We start from the raw sequence: 17708 nt of genomic DNA on the forward strand, positions 1-17708 counted from the left end.
CGCCATTTTGACACGCTGAGTCAAGCTGGCAGGACGAAGGAGGAACGACAACCGGAAATGTCGTCCATTCAAAATACGAGCACCGAATTTCTCACGTAAAAATGACGTTTTTACAAGCTGAACAAGAGGCACTGTTACAATAGACTAACTGAGATGAACTAAATCACAAAGAAAAACGGTTGAAGATAAATGTGGACTAAAAACAAACCCAACAAAGCAAGCTTCAGTCAGTTTTATTCTGCGCTTCGAAAAACGTAAGACTTTTATTCTGAAGGCCTGAACCGGAAAAGGTTGTTATTACTATGGTAACCTTTACTCTTGTGTTTCAACAGAACCCGCCGAAAAGCGTCTCCAGGAAACAGAGGATGGACGAATGAATGAAAATAATTCCACCCTGAAACGAAGCATCGACGATTTTGGTTCCTATCCTTCGGAGTGCTCCAACAATTAACATTTACAAACTAGAGGCCCACTATATCTCCAGAATTAACTAGTTTACATAATAAAGACAATTATTTAAAGACATATTTTTCTTGAAAAAGCAAAACTCAGATGTCAGACTTTCATAGTGATTCTGCTTAGTCTAAGTTAGAAATTAGTCCAATAAAAAACCCTGATAAACATGAGTTATTGTGAACTTACGTGAGTAAAAACAGTTAAAACAATTTATATATATATATATCTGTGTATACATACACATAACAAATGCAACATCACACCTTTGAAGCTTAACTGCTCCAGATGTCCAAAACCTCAAGTCCAATTTCAATGAGCTCACAAACATCCTTACAATAAAAAGTGCTGAAACTCACTACAACCCGTTATAAACTGTACAGAAGTCGTTACGGGCTGACAAATGACCACAATCACACAGAATCTGCATCATCATCATCATCATCACAATGACTTTCCACATCAAATATATATATATATATATATATATATATATATATATATATATATATATATATATATAGAGTTGGTGGAGAGTTTGGAGAGTTTAGAGAGTGAGGAGAGAAGGAGGTGATAAGATGGAGCCAGCTGGGAAGAGGAGGATTTCCCCTGTGGGAACACTTTGATTTAATAACTCCTAATAAGCTAAATCTAACTCTATTTCAGACACATTAGGTTTGCTTATCAAGAACTGTATTTTTCACAGTTTCTTATTTAATTCAAAGGTGAGGTGTTTATTGTGCTCCAAGGAGTTGGGGTACAATAACAACACCTCATCCATGCTGAGGCGTTACCGGGCCTTGCATGAGAATAAGGAGGAAACTGGAGCTTCACCCAGCCAAGGGAAGTCATTACAATATTACAAATGCACCATCACAATTTATCCCTGTTCACTTTTGTTTATTGTGCAAATAAAGACAGATAACAGACTCTGTATTTATTCTCTTTGAACCAGCCACCAGAAAACCAGAGCTGGATGAAGCCCTCGTCTCCATGATAGTGAAGGACACACAGCCCTTCAGTATTGTGGATGATGTTGGATTCAGGGCATTTGTGTCCAAACTGGATCCTAATTATGTCCTCCCTACAGGGCAGGTATGTATGGGTGCATGCATGAAACAAATGAGTACTTTATTGTGTCTCACAGTTGAGCACTATGTATTTTTTCCTTGAGGCTCTGAAGGCCACGGTGGAGGCCAAGTATGAGTCAGCTCAGGAGAAGGAGAAGGCTAAAGGTGAAAAGGTGGCTGCTGTTAGCCTTACTTCTGACATGTGGACATCCACAAAACCAAAAACTGTTGAGAAACTTATTTCTGAATAAAAATGAATAAAATGTCCCCTGTCCTGTACATCATTGTCCAAGTTACACAAGCACTTCCACTGTCCTCTGCCTGCTTAAGCCCATGACATGTTCCTAAAGTGACAGAAAAACATGATTACACAACCTGCCGTATCACATGATACGACCATTTTGGGAAAATTTACACAGAATACATTCAAAAACTATTTTATTATGCACATATGTGATCATTTATGTACAGAAATTATTTGGTCATACATTTTAGTAATTCATAGTCATTCCCAACAGCCATAACAGACACAAACATTCAATGCATCACATGTGGTTCAGATCCAGCTGCCTGTCATTCTACACTTGGCCAGCAGGTGGTTCGTGTTCACATGAAGCTTCGAGTAATGAACCCTTTCTGGAACCAACTGGCTGAAGTGGTTGATGCCTCATGAGGCTTCATCTCACCATCACTAATATATATATATATATATATATATATATATTTGACTTTCTACATCTAATTGACGACTCCCCTGACACAAAGGATCTTGTGACCTCCACATCTAATCAGGTTTACTGTACGGAAGCAGATACAAAGGAATCAGGAGTGACTGTTAACGGACGGGTCGTTTGCTGGAGAAGGTGTACTTGAGGTGAGTTGTGTCTTTGGAAATAGGTTTGACAGTGATTGATTGTCTGTGTTGTCTCGGTGTTGCAGATTCTGTATGATTGTGGTCATTTGTCCACAAGAAGAGGACCGACCCGCTGCACCGGTCCGTTATTCAAAACCGTCCTGTCCCCCTCCGCCACTGCTGCTGTGTCCGTCTCGGCCGGCGTCCCGCTTTCCTGAGAGACGAGACAAAATGGATGATGCGACGTGTCTCAAACATTTTACCACTAATATTTGTTATAAGACAGAAACACGATAAAGACAATTTAGCTGCATTGTGCTTCCTCCCTGAATGTCCTGTAATCTTTTATCTTTTATTATATTTAATCCCAACAACCTCAAAGTAAAGCCACATTTTTTTTCTCCTCAAAAATACTTTATTTTTTGCGTCTCGTTTTAAAAAACTACAGTGAAACTTTAATTTATTGCTTCCTGGTTTGTTGTCATAAATTCAGCTTGTTTTCAGTCCAGCTCCCTAAAAACTGCACGTTCCTGTATTTTTAATACAAATCAGCCTGGACGAAGGTTGCTGCTGCAATAATATAATAATATGCTGCAATAATATAATAATATGCTGCAATAATATAATAATATGCTGCAATAATATAATAATATGCTGCAATAATATAACAATATGCTGCAATAATATAATAATATGCTGCAATAATATAATAATATGCTGCAATAATATAATATGCTGCAATAATATAACAATATGCTGCAATAATATAATAATATGGGATTTTTGCATTATTATATTTGTATTTAATTAAATATGGGTTTTTATACAACTTCAAATTATAAAGTGCATTTCTTACAAGACCCCATTTCCCTGTTTTTTTTTTAATTTTTAATTTTTTTAATTTAAGGTCAATAAGTTGGAGTTGTTTTGACTCACCGGAGGAGTGAAGCCGCAGCTCTCCGTAGGTCGGTCGGTCTCCGTCGGCACGCGGAGCAAACATTTGGGACACGTTCACCGGGAGACAACCGGGAGTCCTCATCTCCGGGGAAACGTCTTCTTCCAAAACTCCACATTTCCGGTCCCTCGACGACAATTACGGTTTCGCACGAGTCCTTTCTGCATATTTCCGTTCGTTCAAGAGTTTCTTAATATTGAACTAAATCTAAATAAACCGGAGCCGACTTGTTGCAGCGAATTTTTACTACTGCCCCCTACTGGTCATTTTAACAGACGCGTTTGTTTCTTTGTGCTGCTCTCTCCCCTCCCCTCCCCCCTCTCTCCCTCCTCTCTCCCCTCCTCTCTCCCCCCTCCTCTCCCTCCCCCTCTCCCCCCCTCTCTCCCTCTCCCCTCCTCTCCTTTCTCTCCCCTCCTCTCTCCTCCTCTCCTCCTCCTTCTCCCCCCCCTCTCCCCCTCTCTCTCCTCCTCCCTCCCTCTCCTCCTCCTCTCTCCCCCCCTCTCTCCCTCCTCTCTCCTCCTCTCCCCCCTCTCCCCCTCCTCTCTAGATCTATATATAAACATCAAAGCTGCGAACTGACTTTTGTGCTGGTGTCATTTCATTCATAATAAACATGGACACAACACTTCACAAGGTCCAATATTGCAGCAAAGCTGCATCACTTCAGGGCGACAAAGACACTTCCTTGGTGGCTATTATTACTTTATTAATCCCCTCGGGGAATTTGTTTCCCGCTACAGCGGCATCTATAGATACAGGAAAGAAATCAAATAGAATACTTAAATTACAACTAACTAAACAACAGTGCAACACTTTCTCACACGGCACCGACACCTTTAACCTGATCCTGTAAAACTCATGAGGTTGTTTGACGTAACAAATGATCCGACATTTTGTGATGATTTCACATTTGAAAAAAAGAGATGGCAAAATTTCTGACGGTGGGGAAAAAAAAAACCCCAAAGCTTTTCACTGAGTCATTTCACTCAGGCGCTGCTTCCATATCTCTGTGAAATATATGGACCTGGCAAAGGTGACGTTTCGTACTGAATGAGCGAGTAAATGAGTCTTTTGTCCAAAGAAAATAAAGACGCGGGACAGAAAGAGATGTTGTCTCGGCTTCGCCGATGGCCGGTAGGCGTTTCCTCTCGGTCCGCAGTTTGGCACGCAGGTCACCGTGAAGGTCAAAGCGAGTGGGAATGGAGACGAGTGTGAAGTATTTGGCAGGTTGGACGACACTTCTGGTCATTTGGTCATTGACAATAAATAAGAAAAATAAGAAACTGGTCTCTTGATGTCCGGATCTGATCTCAGAGGTTCGTCTCGTCCCGGGTCGGGTCGTTCGTGTTCTTCAGAACTCTCCTGACGACCCTCTCCAGCTCTTTCCTCGCTCGCTGTTCCTCCTCCAGCGTCCTCTTCATCCTCTTGTTGTCCTGGAGGAAGAGGAAGAGGAAGGACAACAGAAAAAAATGAGTGCAATTAACTGCTGCAACTGTGAGTACTCCGCAACCTGCGACATCCCCGAAAATACACATTAATTTTGATCCCTGAAATCGACGACTCGCCTGTTTGAGTTCGTGGACCTCGTCTTTGAGACTGTACACGGTGTCCACCAGACTCCTGCAGGGACAAAACAGCACAACTTTAACACCTTTTCATTTGACATGTGACAAACCGCAATTATATTTTATTATCTATGTGGATGCATTTTCATCTCTCACCTCTCCTCCACTACAGTTTGTCCGTTGCTCCGGGTTTCCTCCACAATAATCTTCTCCTCTTCTGGGAACAACATTTGGACATCCTTCCTACTGGAGCCTGATCGAATAACGACAACAGTACAAAACACAACATATGAGAACTGCGCAAACACCAGATGATACTTTGAATGTGACATTTTGGGAAGCATCCTGTCCACTTACTTGTTTTGTTTGCATGCATTCAGTCAGCCATTAAAAGTACTGCGCTATGGGACGTATGCTTACTGAGACAACTACCAAGTATGCAAAAGATAGACACACACGCACCGAGGGAAAGGTCGGGGTCGATATACCGATACGTACGTCTAATACATCTAATAATAAACTAGCCGGTTCTCCGGCGGTTTGCAACACCGATATCTTACGAGAAAATGAGGCTGTCCTGTGACTATGGGCGGTCCAGATACTGTCGTAATCCGAGTCCTCCGATTGGTCAGAACATGGCAGGTTGCCAGGGAAACCGGCCACGGTGAGGCTGGAGTCAGCGAGCACGTGGTTGTGCATGAGGTCAGTTCCTTGCCAGGCTTTACAGAACCACGAAGGGAGGATGAGTACAAACCGTATTGAACAAAGGATGAGGGTGTAGGAGAAACCGCGGTCAGGTTTGGGCGGTCATCAAACAAAAAAAACATGGCATATGACCCGAAGGCAACCAAAAATAAAAACAAATAAAATGTACGTGGAAGAAATCAACACATTCAAAGAAACAAGTGGAAAAAGAGGGATAACGGTGATAAAAGCAAACAAGACCACAAGAACGAAGCGGTTAATGAATAAAACAATAATTGAAGGATGAGGAAAGCAAAGGAATCGAGGTAAGACATAGGAAAAAAAAAAAGAGGAGAGAGAAAAATATTGTTAGAGCCAAAGAGAACAAACGATGGTTAGCAATAAGACGTACGGTAGCTATGCGTGTTCGTGTATGAACGATCTGTGTACACTCACTCGAGTTCAGAGTCTGTCGCGTCTTGGCGCTGGTACAATAGGCCTCGATGACTTTCAGTATCTGAGCGTCCTCCTCCAGAGCCGCTGTACCTGAAAGACCGGGACGGGACGGGAGACTGAGCGGAGGACGTGGAAAAGGGTCGTGACGGTGGTTGTATATCGGTTGCCGTGATGTCCTTACTCTTTCTGACAGTGAAGTCCTCCTCTGAAGGTTTCCTCTCCGGCTTCCTCTTCGGCAGCAGCTTCTTCACGTTCTTTGGACTCTTACTCACGTCCTTTAAACAAAGAGCACAATAAAACTGAACTGAACTGATCTCTCTCTGATCTACACACATACTGTCGTACACCATTAACTTTAAACATGATCTCCACAGTTCGGAGGTGGACAACTGCACCTCCTTGCAGCAGATAGCGACAGAAGGCCGGAGAGGAGGCGCGGGGCGAAGGCAGCTCAGGCTCCAGGGTTGAGGGGTGCTCGGTGGCTCCGGGGGTCCCCGCGTGGGGCAGCTGCTGTGGCCCGTCCCGAACGAGGAGGGATGAGGAAGGGTGTGGTAAATACTGCCGGTGCTCCCGCCGCGAGACTCCGAGTGTCTGGAGGGAGTGACGGGGCGAGAGGGCAGCTGGGAGGGGACGAGGGGACACGGTCAAAGGGACGAACGTCGACTCGCCGACTGGCTGATTAAATAGATTTCCGAAAACACGGAGACTTACTGTGTGACAGACGGACTGAGGCTTGTGTGAGAGTGTGTGTTTGGTGAGGAGGTCCAGCCAGTCTTGTAGGTCGTGCTGACTGTTACACGCCACCTGCATCCGGTCACACTGACCACCTGCACGACAACACAACAACAACACAAGTGGACAAAAACACCTTAAACTGGGGTTGAAGTGATTTCATAATGATTATTTCCCAGATTTCACACAATTTCTGACTTTTTTTTTTCTTCAATTTTCGTAAAAACAAATCTTTGAATGATTAATGTTTAAATAATATTTATGCCAATTTACTGATCTCAGTGTATGCAAAGAGCCTAAAATCATGGAGGCGTCTAGTTAAATAGGAAACAGGGCTGACCGGATATTTCAAAAGCATTCTTCAAGTTCTCTCCATCTTCTATTCTGGAGATGAGCATTCCTGATAACGGCATCCTCCCCTACAAACAGAAAATCTGGAGAGTAACAGCTCGAATAACGCGTGATGCACAGACATCGGTTTAATCACACAGACCGTAAACACACCTGGTAGATGAATCCGCTCATCCTCAGGCTGGCAGAGAGCACGAGCAGAGTGTGAGGGAAGAGGACGAGGTAGCGCTCATTTGACTCCTAAAAAGACATAACGCTCTTTCAAAAGACACCCGACATCAATATGACGTTTCAGCTTGCGGGTTTTGATGAGTACCTGACAGTTCTCCGTGTGAACTGTGGCCTGCGACATGTGGAGAACCGGGCCGAGGGTTCTGATGTCATCTCCCTCCCAGTTTCTGATTGGCTCCGTTAGAATCTGCAGCTCCAGGTCCTTCTTCTTCCTCACCTCCTGACACTGAGCCTGGACACGCACGAAGCACAGACACAGTCCAAAATCACAAAACTGATTCAATCAAAAAATGATAGAGAAAGTCACTATCTGACAGTTATTGAGCTGTTTAATACACTTTATATCCCTAATTTCAAGACAACGTTAGTTGATATCCGGCAATATTTCTGGTTTTGGGCTGTTTTAAGAGTACGCTCTGAAGTTTGATAAGTGCCCTCCCCCCTTCTCTCCCCCCCTCCCCCCAATGACTTGCTTTAAGTTTCAATAAAGACTATTTAAACCTAAATGTGAATAACAAGATGAATCTGACAGATGTCTTACTCCGAGGTTTTTAAAGGCCGCCATGGAAGCGTGGAGGTCGGCTCTGTCCGGGTGTTGGTCCTGTTGAAAATATCAAAACGTGAGAACGCGAGAAAAAGAGCTCGTTGCTGTGCAGTTCGTTAGAGATACGAAGACGTACCTCCATGTGTCGGTCCAGTTCTTTGAGCAGCGTCGGGTATCTCTCCAGTCTAGTGAAGGGTTTACTCAGACTAGTGGTCAGGGTTAAGATCCCAGGAATGGATGCCCCTTTTGACTCCATGTACTCCCCCAACTCCTCGCTGTCAGACGCCAAACCACACACGGGACATGAGCTGCTCGCTTTCTCCTTAGCGGCAGTACAACGCAGTATTTGTCAGACTGTACCTGTGTTGTGTGAGGACATTGACAGCGGACGGGTGATTGGAGCAGTAGGCCACGTAGATGATCTTCAGCTGGGGTATGAGGCTCAGGAAGAAGCCCCCGATCCTCTGCTGGCTCTCCGTGAGTCTACACACACACAAATGACATGACAATATCAGACTGGATAAAAACAGACTGAGGTTACACATTTCATACAGAAGAAACATTTAATATATGACCTTTATTTAACCAGGTAAAATCAATTGAGAACCAATTCTCATTTACAATGATGACCTGTCAGCACAGTCCACAAATTGTGGATTAATTAATAATTAATTAATAATTAATACAATTGTGTTGTAGCTACAACTACGACACAGATTTTAATACCGTAAAAGGTTCCGCTTCTGAAAAAGTGATCCTTTAGGATATATCTACAGATATACAAACCAAACCACATTGAGTCAATTGCTTTGTTTTCTTCATCTGATTTGAATATTTTGATATCGGCCGTGTTACTTCGCCTGACCGCTAGATGTCTCTGCTGGTCTAATAACGGCCTACGTGAATGCCATGCATTAAGAAAAAGCCTTATTTTAGCCAGTGATGAAGAAGCATCGTCATCATATACTGACTTGGTATGATCCTCCAGGGACTGAACCAACATCTGCTGAAAGGTTGAAATCTCCTCAAGGTTTCCCTGAATGTGACTGATGTCAACGCTGGTGAGTCTGCAGAGGAGAGGAGAGGAGTGTATTTTGTCATAGCTGGTAGGATAGGCCGTATAATACCGTTTATATTTACATATTGAGTGGAAATGTGACAGGTTGTCAGTGCAACAGATGTGTTCCACCTCCTCTAAAATCTGACTCGGTTGAATGAAAGAGAACGTGTAAAAATAACTCCACCTGTCTGTGGGGTGAAGCGAGCGAAGATATGAACCCAACAGACTCTGCAGCTCCCTCGAATATTCGCTCTCTGCTTCCAGGATGTTCTGCAGGACCTGACAGAGACACGCGCTTCTCTATTATTCACAGTGAGCGATATCATTATGAAGCAATGGGAAAAGATAAGTGAGCGGTCTTAACGCCGCAGTGCTACATGCTTTTTGCCCATAAGATCCTATTCCCAGAGCAAGGATCACTGATCAAACATCGTAACAGGTTGAAACGAGTCTTTAAGGACTTGGCTTTTCGGTGGGACGTGTATTTGTTAATGACCTGATGGAGAAAGCTGGAAGACGGGCGACTGGCTTTCTGACTCCACGGGCGAATTGGTAAATCTACAACACCAGACGAGGTTTGTAGTAAAGAATTGTCCCCGAAGCCTCTTCTACTTTATACAAGCTTCGTCCTGACGCTCTGGGGGGCACTTACAAGAAGAACAACTTTTATCTGTATCTTCGTTCTGCTTTTGTATTTCTCAGTGGGAACAGCACTCACTTCAGGCAGGGTGTGTGTGTGTGTGTGTGTGTGTGTGTGTGTGTGTGTGTGTGTGTGTGTGTGTGTGTGTGTGTGTGTGTGTCAGGTAGTCCAACCAAAGATGGGCTGTCTGGAGCTTGTTGTATTATTAAACACACACACACACACACACACGGCGGTGGGAGCCAACCCTGGGGCACGGCTGCCCCAGAAACCACTGGGACGGAAGAGATAACCTACATTACACTCGCTGCACTCTCTCACGCGCAGATGACACATGTAGGGGTGCAATGCAGGCTACACAAATGATACCACACACACACAGCTACACAATCATTAATTAGAAACATAATTGATTGTGACAGCAAACAAAAGCAGAGACATGTCACATGAACTCAGTCAAACAGTTAAAGCTGCACTGACCGATATATAAAGGTGATAGTTTGGCGTATTTAAATTTGATTATTTCAACTAAACACTAAACTAAACTAAGTTTCAACATATTTTGCACACACACACACAACCCAGAGTATTTTTTAAGATCGACGCTCACCACATTGTAATACGTCTTGCTGATGATCGCGGTGTCGAAACCTCTCGGCGGACTTTTCAACGTCCCAGACTTCTCTAATGTTTTGTCTGAAAACAGAGAAACAGGGACAGTTGCATTATTATCATCTACTATAAAGGAACGGAGTCGCATCAAAAGGACACAAAAATGCCATTTTATGCAAGAAACATCAGGGAAAGGTTGTGAAATGAGTCAGTGATACTGTAATGGTACAACATCACTGACTCATTTCAGTGTCCCGTCCTGGTTATTGTTAACTGTATGGCCAATAATAGCCACATCCTTCAGGTCACCGTTGGCCTTGTTTGTGGACATGGGAATGAAAAGTCAAAAGAGTACCGAGTCTCGATAATGGAGAGCTTCATGAGCAATAAAACGTGGGCCTATGTTTGACCTTCAGTTCTTCTTCATGACACAAAGAAAGGCCCAATCTTAATCACAACACTTTATGTCAGGAAGAGAGATAACAGACACACCGCACCTCCAATTCATTGCTGTTTACAAGCACGGCTATCAAACCGTATGAATTTACTGCCGTGTCTCAGAGCGCTGTTATCGTGGTCATTGTTTTCTGCTGTGAGCTTTCAGTCAGGAAGCTCCTTTTTTATACAGCGGCTCTGGAACTTCCTGTCTTTGTTTGTGCGCTAGTGAAGATTTCCTCTCCTGCCTTTCCTCCTCCGAAAGCAACGCAACCGACCGACACAATCAGATGATTCGTGAGGATGTGGCTCTCTCTCAGAGTGGGCAGCAGCTGATACCTACATGTTTCAGTTCGAGTTCAGAAATCATATATTTATGGAAAACCCGCTCAGACAAACACCCTGCAGGTCCACTAAATATGTTACTACAGTTCAAACAAGCCAATTACCTCACATTTACAACGGAAACAAAGTTGTAAACAAGGGAGATTTAGGATCTCAATAAACAAACCAAAATAAAAGATACGCACAAATTAGCACTCGGTCCCTCCCGGGACATTTCAAGGATAACTCGTCCAGTCCGAAACAAATCGTACCGCATCTAAAGGAGGTCGGGAACTTATTATCTGTAAGAACAGGCATGCAGGAAGTCTGTTTGTTTGTGTGCATCTCTGTGTAGGACCAATTTCTTTCCCTGCCTGGAGAAAAGATCACTTTAAATGGGACAGTCTGTTATTATCGTCTGTTATTCTTCACTAAAATGTCAAGTGTACTGCATTTTGAAAGTAAAACTGCTATATTATATTCGTATCTTGTAGACCCGGTGGACGCGTATGACAAATATGTGATAGAAACGCTGTTCTCAAAGTTACAGACGTGAACACGTGAAAAAGTACCGAACCATAAACCGGGACCAAAACAATAAGGAGCACGCGCACAACGCCAAAAACAAAAATATCCTGAAGGACGCACAACACGTGAAGGAGCTGCCACCCACCGCTTCCTTTCAGCTCCCGCACGTAGTTACTGGGAAACCACCCGCTCTTGCCGTTCAGCGAGCCTTCCCACCAGCCCCCGTCCTCCTGCCTGCTCACGCCGATGATGTCGCCCTTGGAGAAGGAGAGTTCGTCCTCGTTGGTCTGCTGGAAGGCGAAGCGCGCCTTGACGAGGACGTGGCCACACCCGCTGCCCTCTGACATGTCCTGGGAACGAAGACAACACGAAAAACACGCAGATGGACGGAGGATCGATATCCGGCCTTTTCAGACGCTGCTGTCGTTACTCGTGCTGTTGTCATGGTAACTCACCAGGCTGCGGTACTGAGGCTGCAGTTTGGAGGAGTGACTTTGGGTGTTCAGAGAGTCAAATGACTTGATCCTCAAAGTTGAGGAGTGCGGCTCGCGCACACCGTCTCCGGGAACACCCAAATCTGAAAGTAAACAATGCTTCAGTTAATAATTGTGAAACAATTAAAAAAAAAAAAAAAAAAAAAAAAACCTCATTAGAAATCCCACTAAATATTTACTGAGAAACCAACACCAACTGGAAAGTGCAAAATAAAAAAGACCCACGGAAGAATCTTACCTTCAGTAGCTTTGTTAAGGGCAACCAAGGAGTTTAACACCTTGGAGAAGTTCAGTCCCTGCAGCAGGTCGTTGACCTCAAAAGGCTTAAAAGGAGACAAAAACAAATAAGGAATATGAAATCATTTTCGTACATAAAAAAAACAACAAAAAAACCAAATACAACTATTTGAAATGAGTTTATAGCTGAAGTAACCACTCATTTACATTAGACATACATCAGCCTGAAAATGAAGACGTTTAGTGGGGGTTTGCATCTCTGCTCCAACTGGATCAGGATTACTCAAAGTCTGAGCTCCCCCCTGTAATCTCACCATCTCACACACACACACACACACACACACACACACACACACACACACACACACACACACAATGAAAATACGTCTGAAGCTTCTAATCTTGTGTGTACCACACACACGGACTGACTTCTGCATTCCCAAGGCGTGCAGGTGGAGCGACTTGAAGTCAGATTTACTAAATAATAAACATTTCAAATGAAATATTTCCAGTCTAGAATCTGAGATTCGACTCTCTGCTCTTTTTTACGTCGTCGTTCTTTTAAGATTTAAGGTTTGATTTATGCACACGAGCATAAATGATTGGTAGTCAGAGAAAGTATGGAGCCGGCCGTTAATACACACTTTCACCTCTCCGACTGGCGCCGGCCCAAGAGACAACATGAGGCACCGGATACACACGTTTTGGGCATTTCCTGTAGCCGGAGCTCCTTTTAGGTTCCACAGAACAACAACGAGTCAATGCACTTGATCAATAGTGGAATCTGACACTATGAACCACATCAGCAACAAAGAAGAAGCACTTGCACAAAGATCTTATTTCTTACTAATGAGCGCAACTGCGTTTGATATTAAAATAACATGACGGTTTATTGATCCCCCAAATTTCACGATTGATATGGTTGAAGTATGTATGAAGCCAAAACAGACGCTGTAACACAGAGGACATGTTTGGAGTGCACTCCATGAATTTCAATTACAGGGGCTGACGAATATATATTTTTTTTTATCATAATATCCACATATCCCAAAATGTTTATTTTCAAATTGGCATCAAAATTTCTTTAAAAATCTATCAAATCCTTTTTCTTTTCTTTTTTTTATAACGCTCTCGCCTGCAGCTGTGTAAAGCAGAGAGCACATATGCAGGGAGCGCTTGATTGAACGTTGCACCGAGCCAAAATATAAGTTTAATTAACGGCATGAGCAAAAAAAAAAAAAAGGTCTGAATTGTGCAGCTCCTGTTAATCAGAGTTGGTCCACACTCATGCTGCCGCTGCGCTCTCTAATCCTCCTCGATCTGTTTGTCCCGACGAATGTCTAAAAGAATTACTACGCTGATGTCACTGAGACTGCTGGTAATGGAGACCTTGGCTTCCAGCAACATGGCTGACATGCCTCTAATCAACCTGATTGGAAAAACCCACTGGCTGCCCAGCGAGCTGCATTGCATCAGCATCAGCCCACTCTTCTCCTCATTTCACATCTGCAGCTCCTGTTGAATAATCTGCTCTTTTCCTTTATGACTCCGTGGTTTCTTTTTGTCCATGTCTTATCTAAGACTATTACATATATATGTGTATATATATACACATACACACACACATATATATATATATATATATACACACATATATATATGCCCTTATATATGTGCCCTTTATTCACTCAGGATATAACTGACCATGCACGCACTCTCATCATGTCGACAACAGGCCAACAACATATCAATTATTTCCAACTTCATATTTGCCCATATCTGTGCCAAACAGCTGTTTATTGATTCTTTTAATCAACTCACACAAAATAAAAAATGTCATTTCATGTCGCGGCCGCAGACTTCAGGAGCTTGCTGGTGAATTTCTTTCTTATTTACTTTTGATTGTGGTTCTAACAAACAGGAGTGAAGACGTTGAATCGATAGATGTGTTTGTGGAGTTGTGAGGCAGCCTGATTTAAAGGCTGAGGAGAAACACTGTTGATTTGTTTGTTTGTTTGTGAGCTCACCTCCACACCGAAAGCCCCGCAGCCTTTAATGAACTCGGAGATGTTCCTCTGAAACTCGCTTTCACCTCTCGGTTCCTGCAAAAACTACACAAACAGAAACCCCCCCGTTAGCCCCAAACCTTCACTCCAAGTGTAAACAAAGTGTGCATGTGCTTGTTTCAGGTGATTCATCTCAGCTGTTGCCGGTGCACTTGTTACTCGCTGCTTTCCAGGACCGAGCTGGTCAGCAGCGCAACTTCCGGTTACAACTTTCAAACTAAAGTTTTAACTGACAAGTGTTTTTCCTTGCATGCGTTTAAATTTGGACTTTTGTTGAAAAACAACTTTTACCATCATTTTACTGCAGTAAGTCGTTGAGGATGTAATTGTTGTAGAACAGTCGATCTTTATTTGATGGCTACTTGTTGGAGTTTTTATATTGTCCTCCAAGCCTGTGTTAGTTTTCACAATATCTCAAGCACATTACGAGAAACTGGATAAAAACACAGATTGCACAACGTGTAAAGAAATCTAAAGCCTTAAAAGTTAACTAGTTGTGGCATATCTGCTCCCAGAGAATTTTAAATAAATAATAAAGGAGGTGATCCACACCTGGTGACGTGTTTGTGCCATTATTTTGAAAGGAGGACTTGTGTTGTGTTGTTTTGACAGAAGCTACTTTGAAACAGGTCGACAATCTCCCAGGGAGGCTGGATAAGCCCAAGGAGGATATGACGTCGTCAAGTTCATGGTCCATTGTGTGTGTGCGTGTGTGTGTGCGCGTGTGCACACAGTGTCATATTCAAATTTTAAAAATTCAAATTAATGGCATGTAAAAAACAAACACTTGCACTAGTACTGCTTCTGGTGACTAGTGGACCAAATTAACGTTTTTCCTCCTATTTAGACCCCCACCCCGCCCGCCCCCTCCTCTTCACAAATAAAAATAAATAAATATGCTGTTTTTTAATTGGATAACATGAAAATAATAAAGGAAAATGGAGAAATCAATGTACATCATTCAATCTGAGCAGACTCCAGTTGTCTGTTTCCATAAATACTACAGAAGTACCTACAAAGAACCTTTTTGATTGCAGATTTTCGACAAATCCACAGAAAAATTCACTTTAATGCCAAAGTGAGCGTAAATCTCCAAATTAGCAGTTCGGATATATTCATTTAGATGAATGAGACAAATCTGACTTTTTATGCAAGAAGCATAAAATCCGAAGAACAATTGTAAATGATTTGTATTTTGTGAGATCCTCCACGTTGTGACATATTCACTATTGTGGTTGTTGCTGCTGCCTGCGTCCTCTGTCCCCTGCGTCCACTTACTTTGTCCACCGTCCCGGGTCGGAGTCGTTCCAGCAGCCGGCACAGCACGGCTCCATCCTGCAGGGACGTCTGGAGGAAAGCCTCTGGATCCGAGATGCTTTTCTTGGGAGAGTCCAGGACCCCCAGCGTTATGAGCCACGTTACCGTCTGCTCGGCCGAATTCATGTTTGTGTCTCAGATGTCATGAAGCAGCAGCAGCAGCAGCAGCAGCAGCACTCTCTCTCTGCGCTGTCCCACTTGGGGAGGTGCGCCAGAGACGCACAGCCCCGCCTTATTTCAACAATCACCGCGCGCTGGCTGGATCCTCCTGACGGACATACAACAAATAAATAAAGGTGGAAGTGGGACATAAGCTTATTCCTTCCTTTAACAGCTTTGCATTGTCCCGCACTGTTCTCCCTCTCTCTCTCTGGCATCACCTTTGCTCGTGCGTCAAGACAGGTGCTGTAAGACACAACTTCCTGTGACCCTTCAAAGTAAAAGCATGACTGAGGCGCGTTTATTGACACAAAAAAAGGAATGTTAAATCAAATCAAACTCAATTTGAATAAAATAAAATATATAAGCAACTGACACGACTCTGCAAATACAGTATTACGCTTAAGCGTTATCCTACTGAAAGTAACGTCAGTAATTTTGCACTTTTACTCTGAAGGCAAAGCCACTTTGCTTCCGTTGTTTTCGATGACTTTGATCGCTGACCGTCGCAGGACCGTCCGACAGGCTGACAGGCTAATTAAACAGAGCCGATCCCATTTCAAACAATATTGGACAGATATTCTGTCACAAATCTGCACATTTAAAACATACGGCAAATTTATCTACACGGTAAAGGACTAAAAATAGATCTATATTTTATTGTTCAGAAAATGGATCTCACTTCTGCTCATGCACCTCATGTACGACTTTATTCAGTGAACTGTAACTCCGTGTGAAGTCGATTCCTTTCTGTGATACAGGGGCCAAAACATTATTCATTCATTGACAGGAAAAACCTTTTATCACCAGCCGTGTGTTAAACGAGACTCTATCGCCCCCTGTTGGACTGTTTAGGTTCTTGGTTTTGCAGATACCCAACAGTTATTTTTTAATTTAAAAATAACCGTATGCCAAAATAACATCCAGAAACACACATATTTAATTCAATAAACTTCACTATAATTGTAAAATAAAGGTAATTTACTTGGCTTCATCATCATCATATTATTATTATTATTATTATTATTATTATTATTATTATTATTAACTAACTTGGACTATTCTGCATGTCTTTGTTTCTTGAATTGTTGCTCAAGCCTGCACTTACATTAAGTCCAATAGTGAACAGTCAGGTTTAGGAGTCGTGCACGATGAAAGCGAACTTGCCTTCCTTCACACTTGACAAAACAAAACAACAAAACGTTCAAAGTAAAGCACAAACAGGAAGCTGGGCACTAGAGCAAAAGTTGAATCACCGAGAAAGCTGTAAACAAAAAGACAGGATCAGATTAGTGGAAAACACGAAAGTTTACACCGATACTACACTGCTGTGTTTGCAATGCCAATCATTTATTCTCAGTATCCATCTTTTTACTTACAAACTTGATTTTTGATTGCAGTGTGAGGAATTTGCTCTGATTTGCATGCATAATAAAAACAAACATACCTTCATAGGAAACAACATCGACATCTGACGAGGAGAACACCTGCCTGGGAGTCGAAATCAGTCAAATGTTAACGCACAGACATGATACACACTCAGCCTGTCCGAGGACATCATTGTCCACATTGTCCATCGCAGACAAACCTTCCACAATCCGCTTTCAAGTGTAACAGAAAAAAAGACGCCCCCTCGTGGCCAACCCGTAGAAGCTGCACGTGTTTTCTTCAGTATTAAAGTATTTCCCTGCACATCTATGGATGCGGTGTAAACAAGAACTGCTCATACATCACTCCGCCTGCAATCAATGGTGATAGTTTGACAAAATGTAAACAAACATAGGGTTAAAAAACAGCAAGGACCAAGTTGGAGTCTGCTGCTCTCTCACCGACTCAGGTAGAAGTTCCTCCTTCTAAACACTAGATGTCAGGTGACACCAGGGAGAACCACAGCGTTTCACAAAAACAAAACACAAACTCACAACCAATCTAGAATTATGAA

At 42.9% G+C, this 17708-nt stretch overlaps 1 protein-coding gene across 6 annotated transcripts; it reads right to left on the reverse strand.

Annotated features, from left to right (window-relative positions):
- Window positions 1–3998: 3998 nt before the first annotated feature.
- On the reverse strand, window positions 3999–17671 carry arhgef7b (Rho guanine nucleotide exchange factor (GEF) 7b). Of its 6 annotated transcripts, XM_069711807.1 has the most exons (23): window positions 16875–17671; window positions 15569–15875; window positions 14252–14335; window positions 12226–12310; window positions 11949–12070; window positions 11639–11843; window positions 10205–10290; window positions 9139–9233; window positions 8866–8961; window positions 8255–8377; window positions 8031–8169; window positions 7892–7951; window positions 7436–7582; window positions 7273–7359; window positions 7109–7187; window positions 6748–6863; window positions 6432–6656; window positions 6218–6311; window positions 6037–6126; window positions 5457–5615; window positions 5053–5149; window positions 4897–4951; window positions 3999–4764 (listed from the first exon to the last, which is right to left on the reverse strand). In XM_069711807.1, exons 2-23 carry the CDS (start codon window positions 15731–15733, stop codon window positions 4642–4644), a joined length of 2532 nt encoding a protein of 843 aa, XP_069567908.1. In that variant the 5' UTR covers window positions 15734–15875; window positions 16875–17671; the 3' UTR covers window positions 3999–4641. The 6 variants fall into 6 exon arrangements, with proteins under 6 accessions (XP_069567908.1, XP_069567910.1, XP_069567906.1 ...); XM_069711809.1 differs by lacking the exon at window positions 5457–5615; XM_069711805.1 differs by having other exon boundaries at window positions 6218–6656.
- Window positions 17672–17708: the final 37 nt, after the last annotated feature.

This window comes from Brachyistius frenatus, unplaced genomic scaffold, assembly GCF_029030835.1.
Source record: "Brachyistius frenatus isolate BFR_SWC_R1_liver_20210118 unplaced genomic scaffold, ASM2903083v1 Contig_103, whole genome shotgun sequence".
Taxonomy (NCBI): Eukaryota; Metazoa; Chordata; class Actinopteri; family Embiotocidae; genus Brachyistius; species Brachyistius frenatus.

Excerpts from the sequence above, each read along its gene's own strand:
- arhgef7b (XM_069711805.1), bottom strand. The coding sequence starts at position 15,733 with ATGAATTCGGCCGAGCAGACGGTAACGTGGCTCATAACGCTGGGGGTC. Across the intron at positions 7,360-7,435 it reads TTCACACGGAGAACTGTCAG|GAGTCAAATGAGCGCTACCT; the intron begins GTACTCATCAAA and ends ATGTCTTTTTAG. Across the intron at positions 4,765-4,896 it reads AGGTCCACGAACTCAAACAG|GACAACAAGAGGATGAAGAG; the intron begins GCGAGTCGTCGA and ends CTCTTCCTCCAG.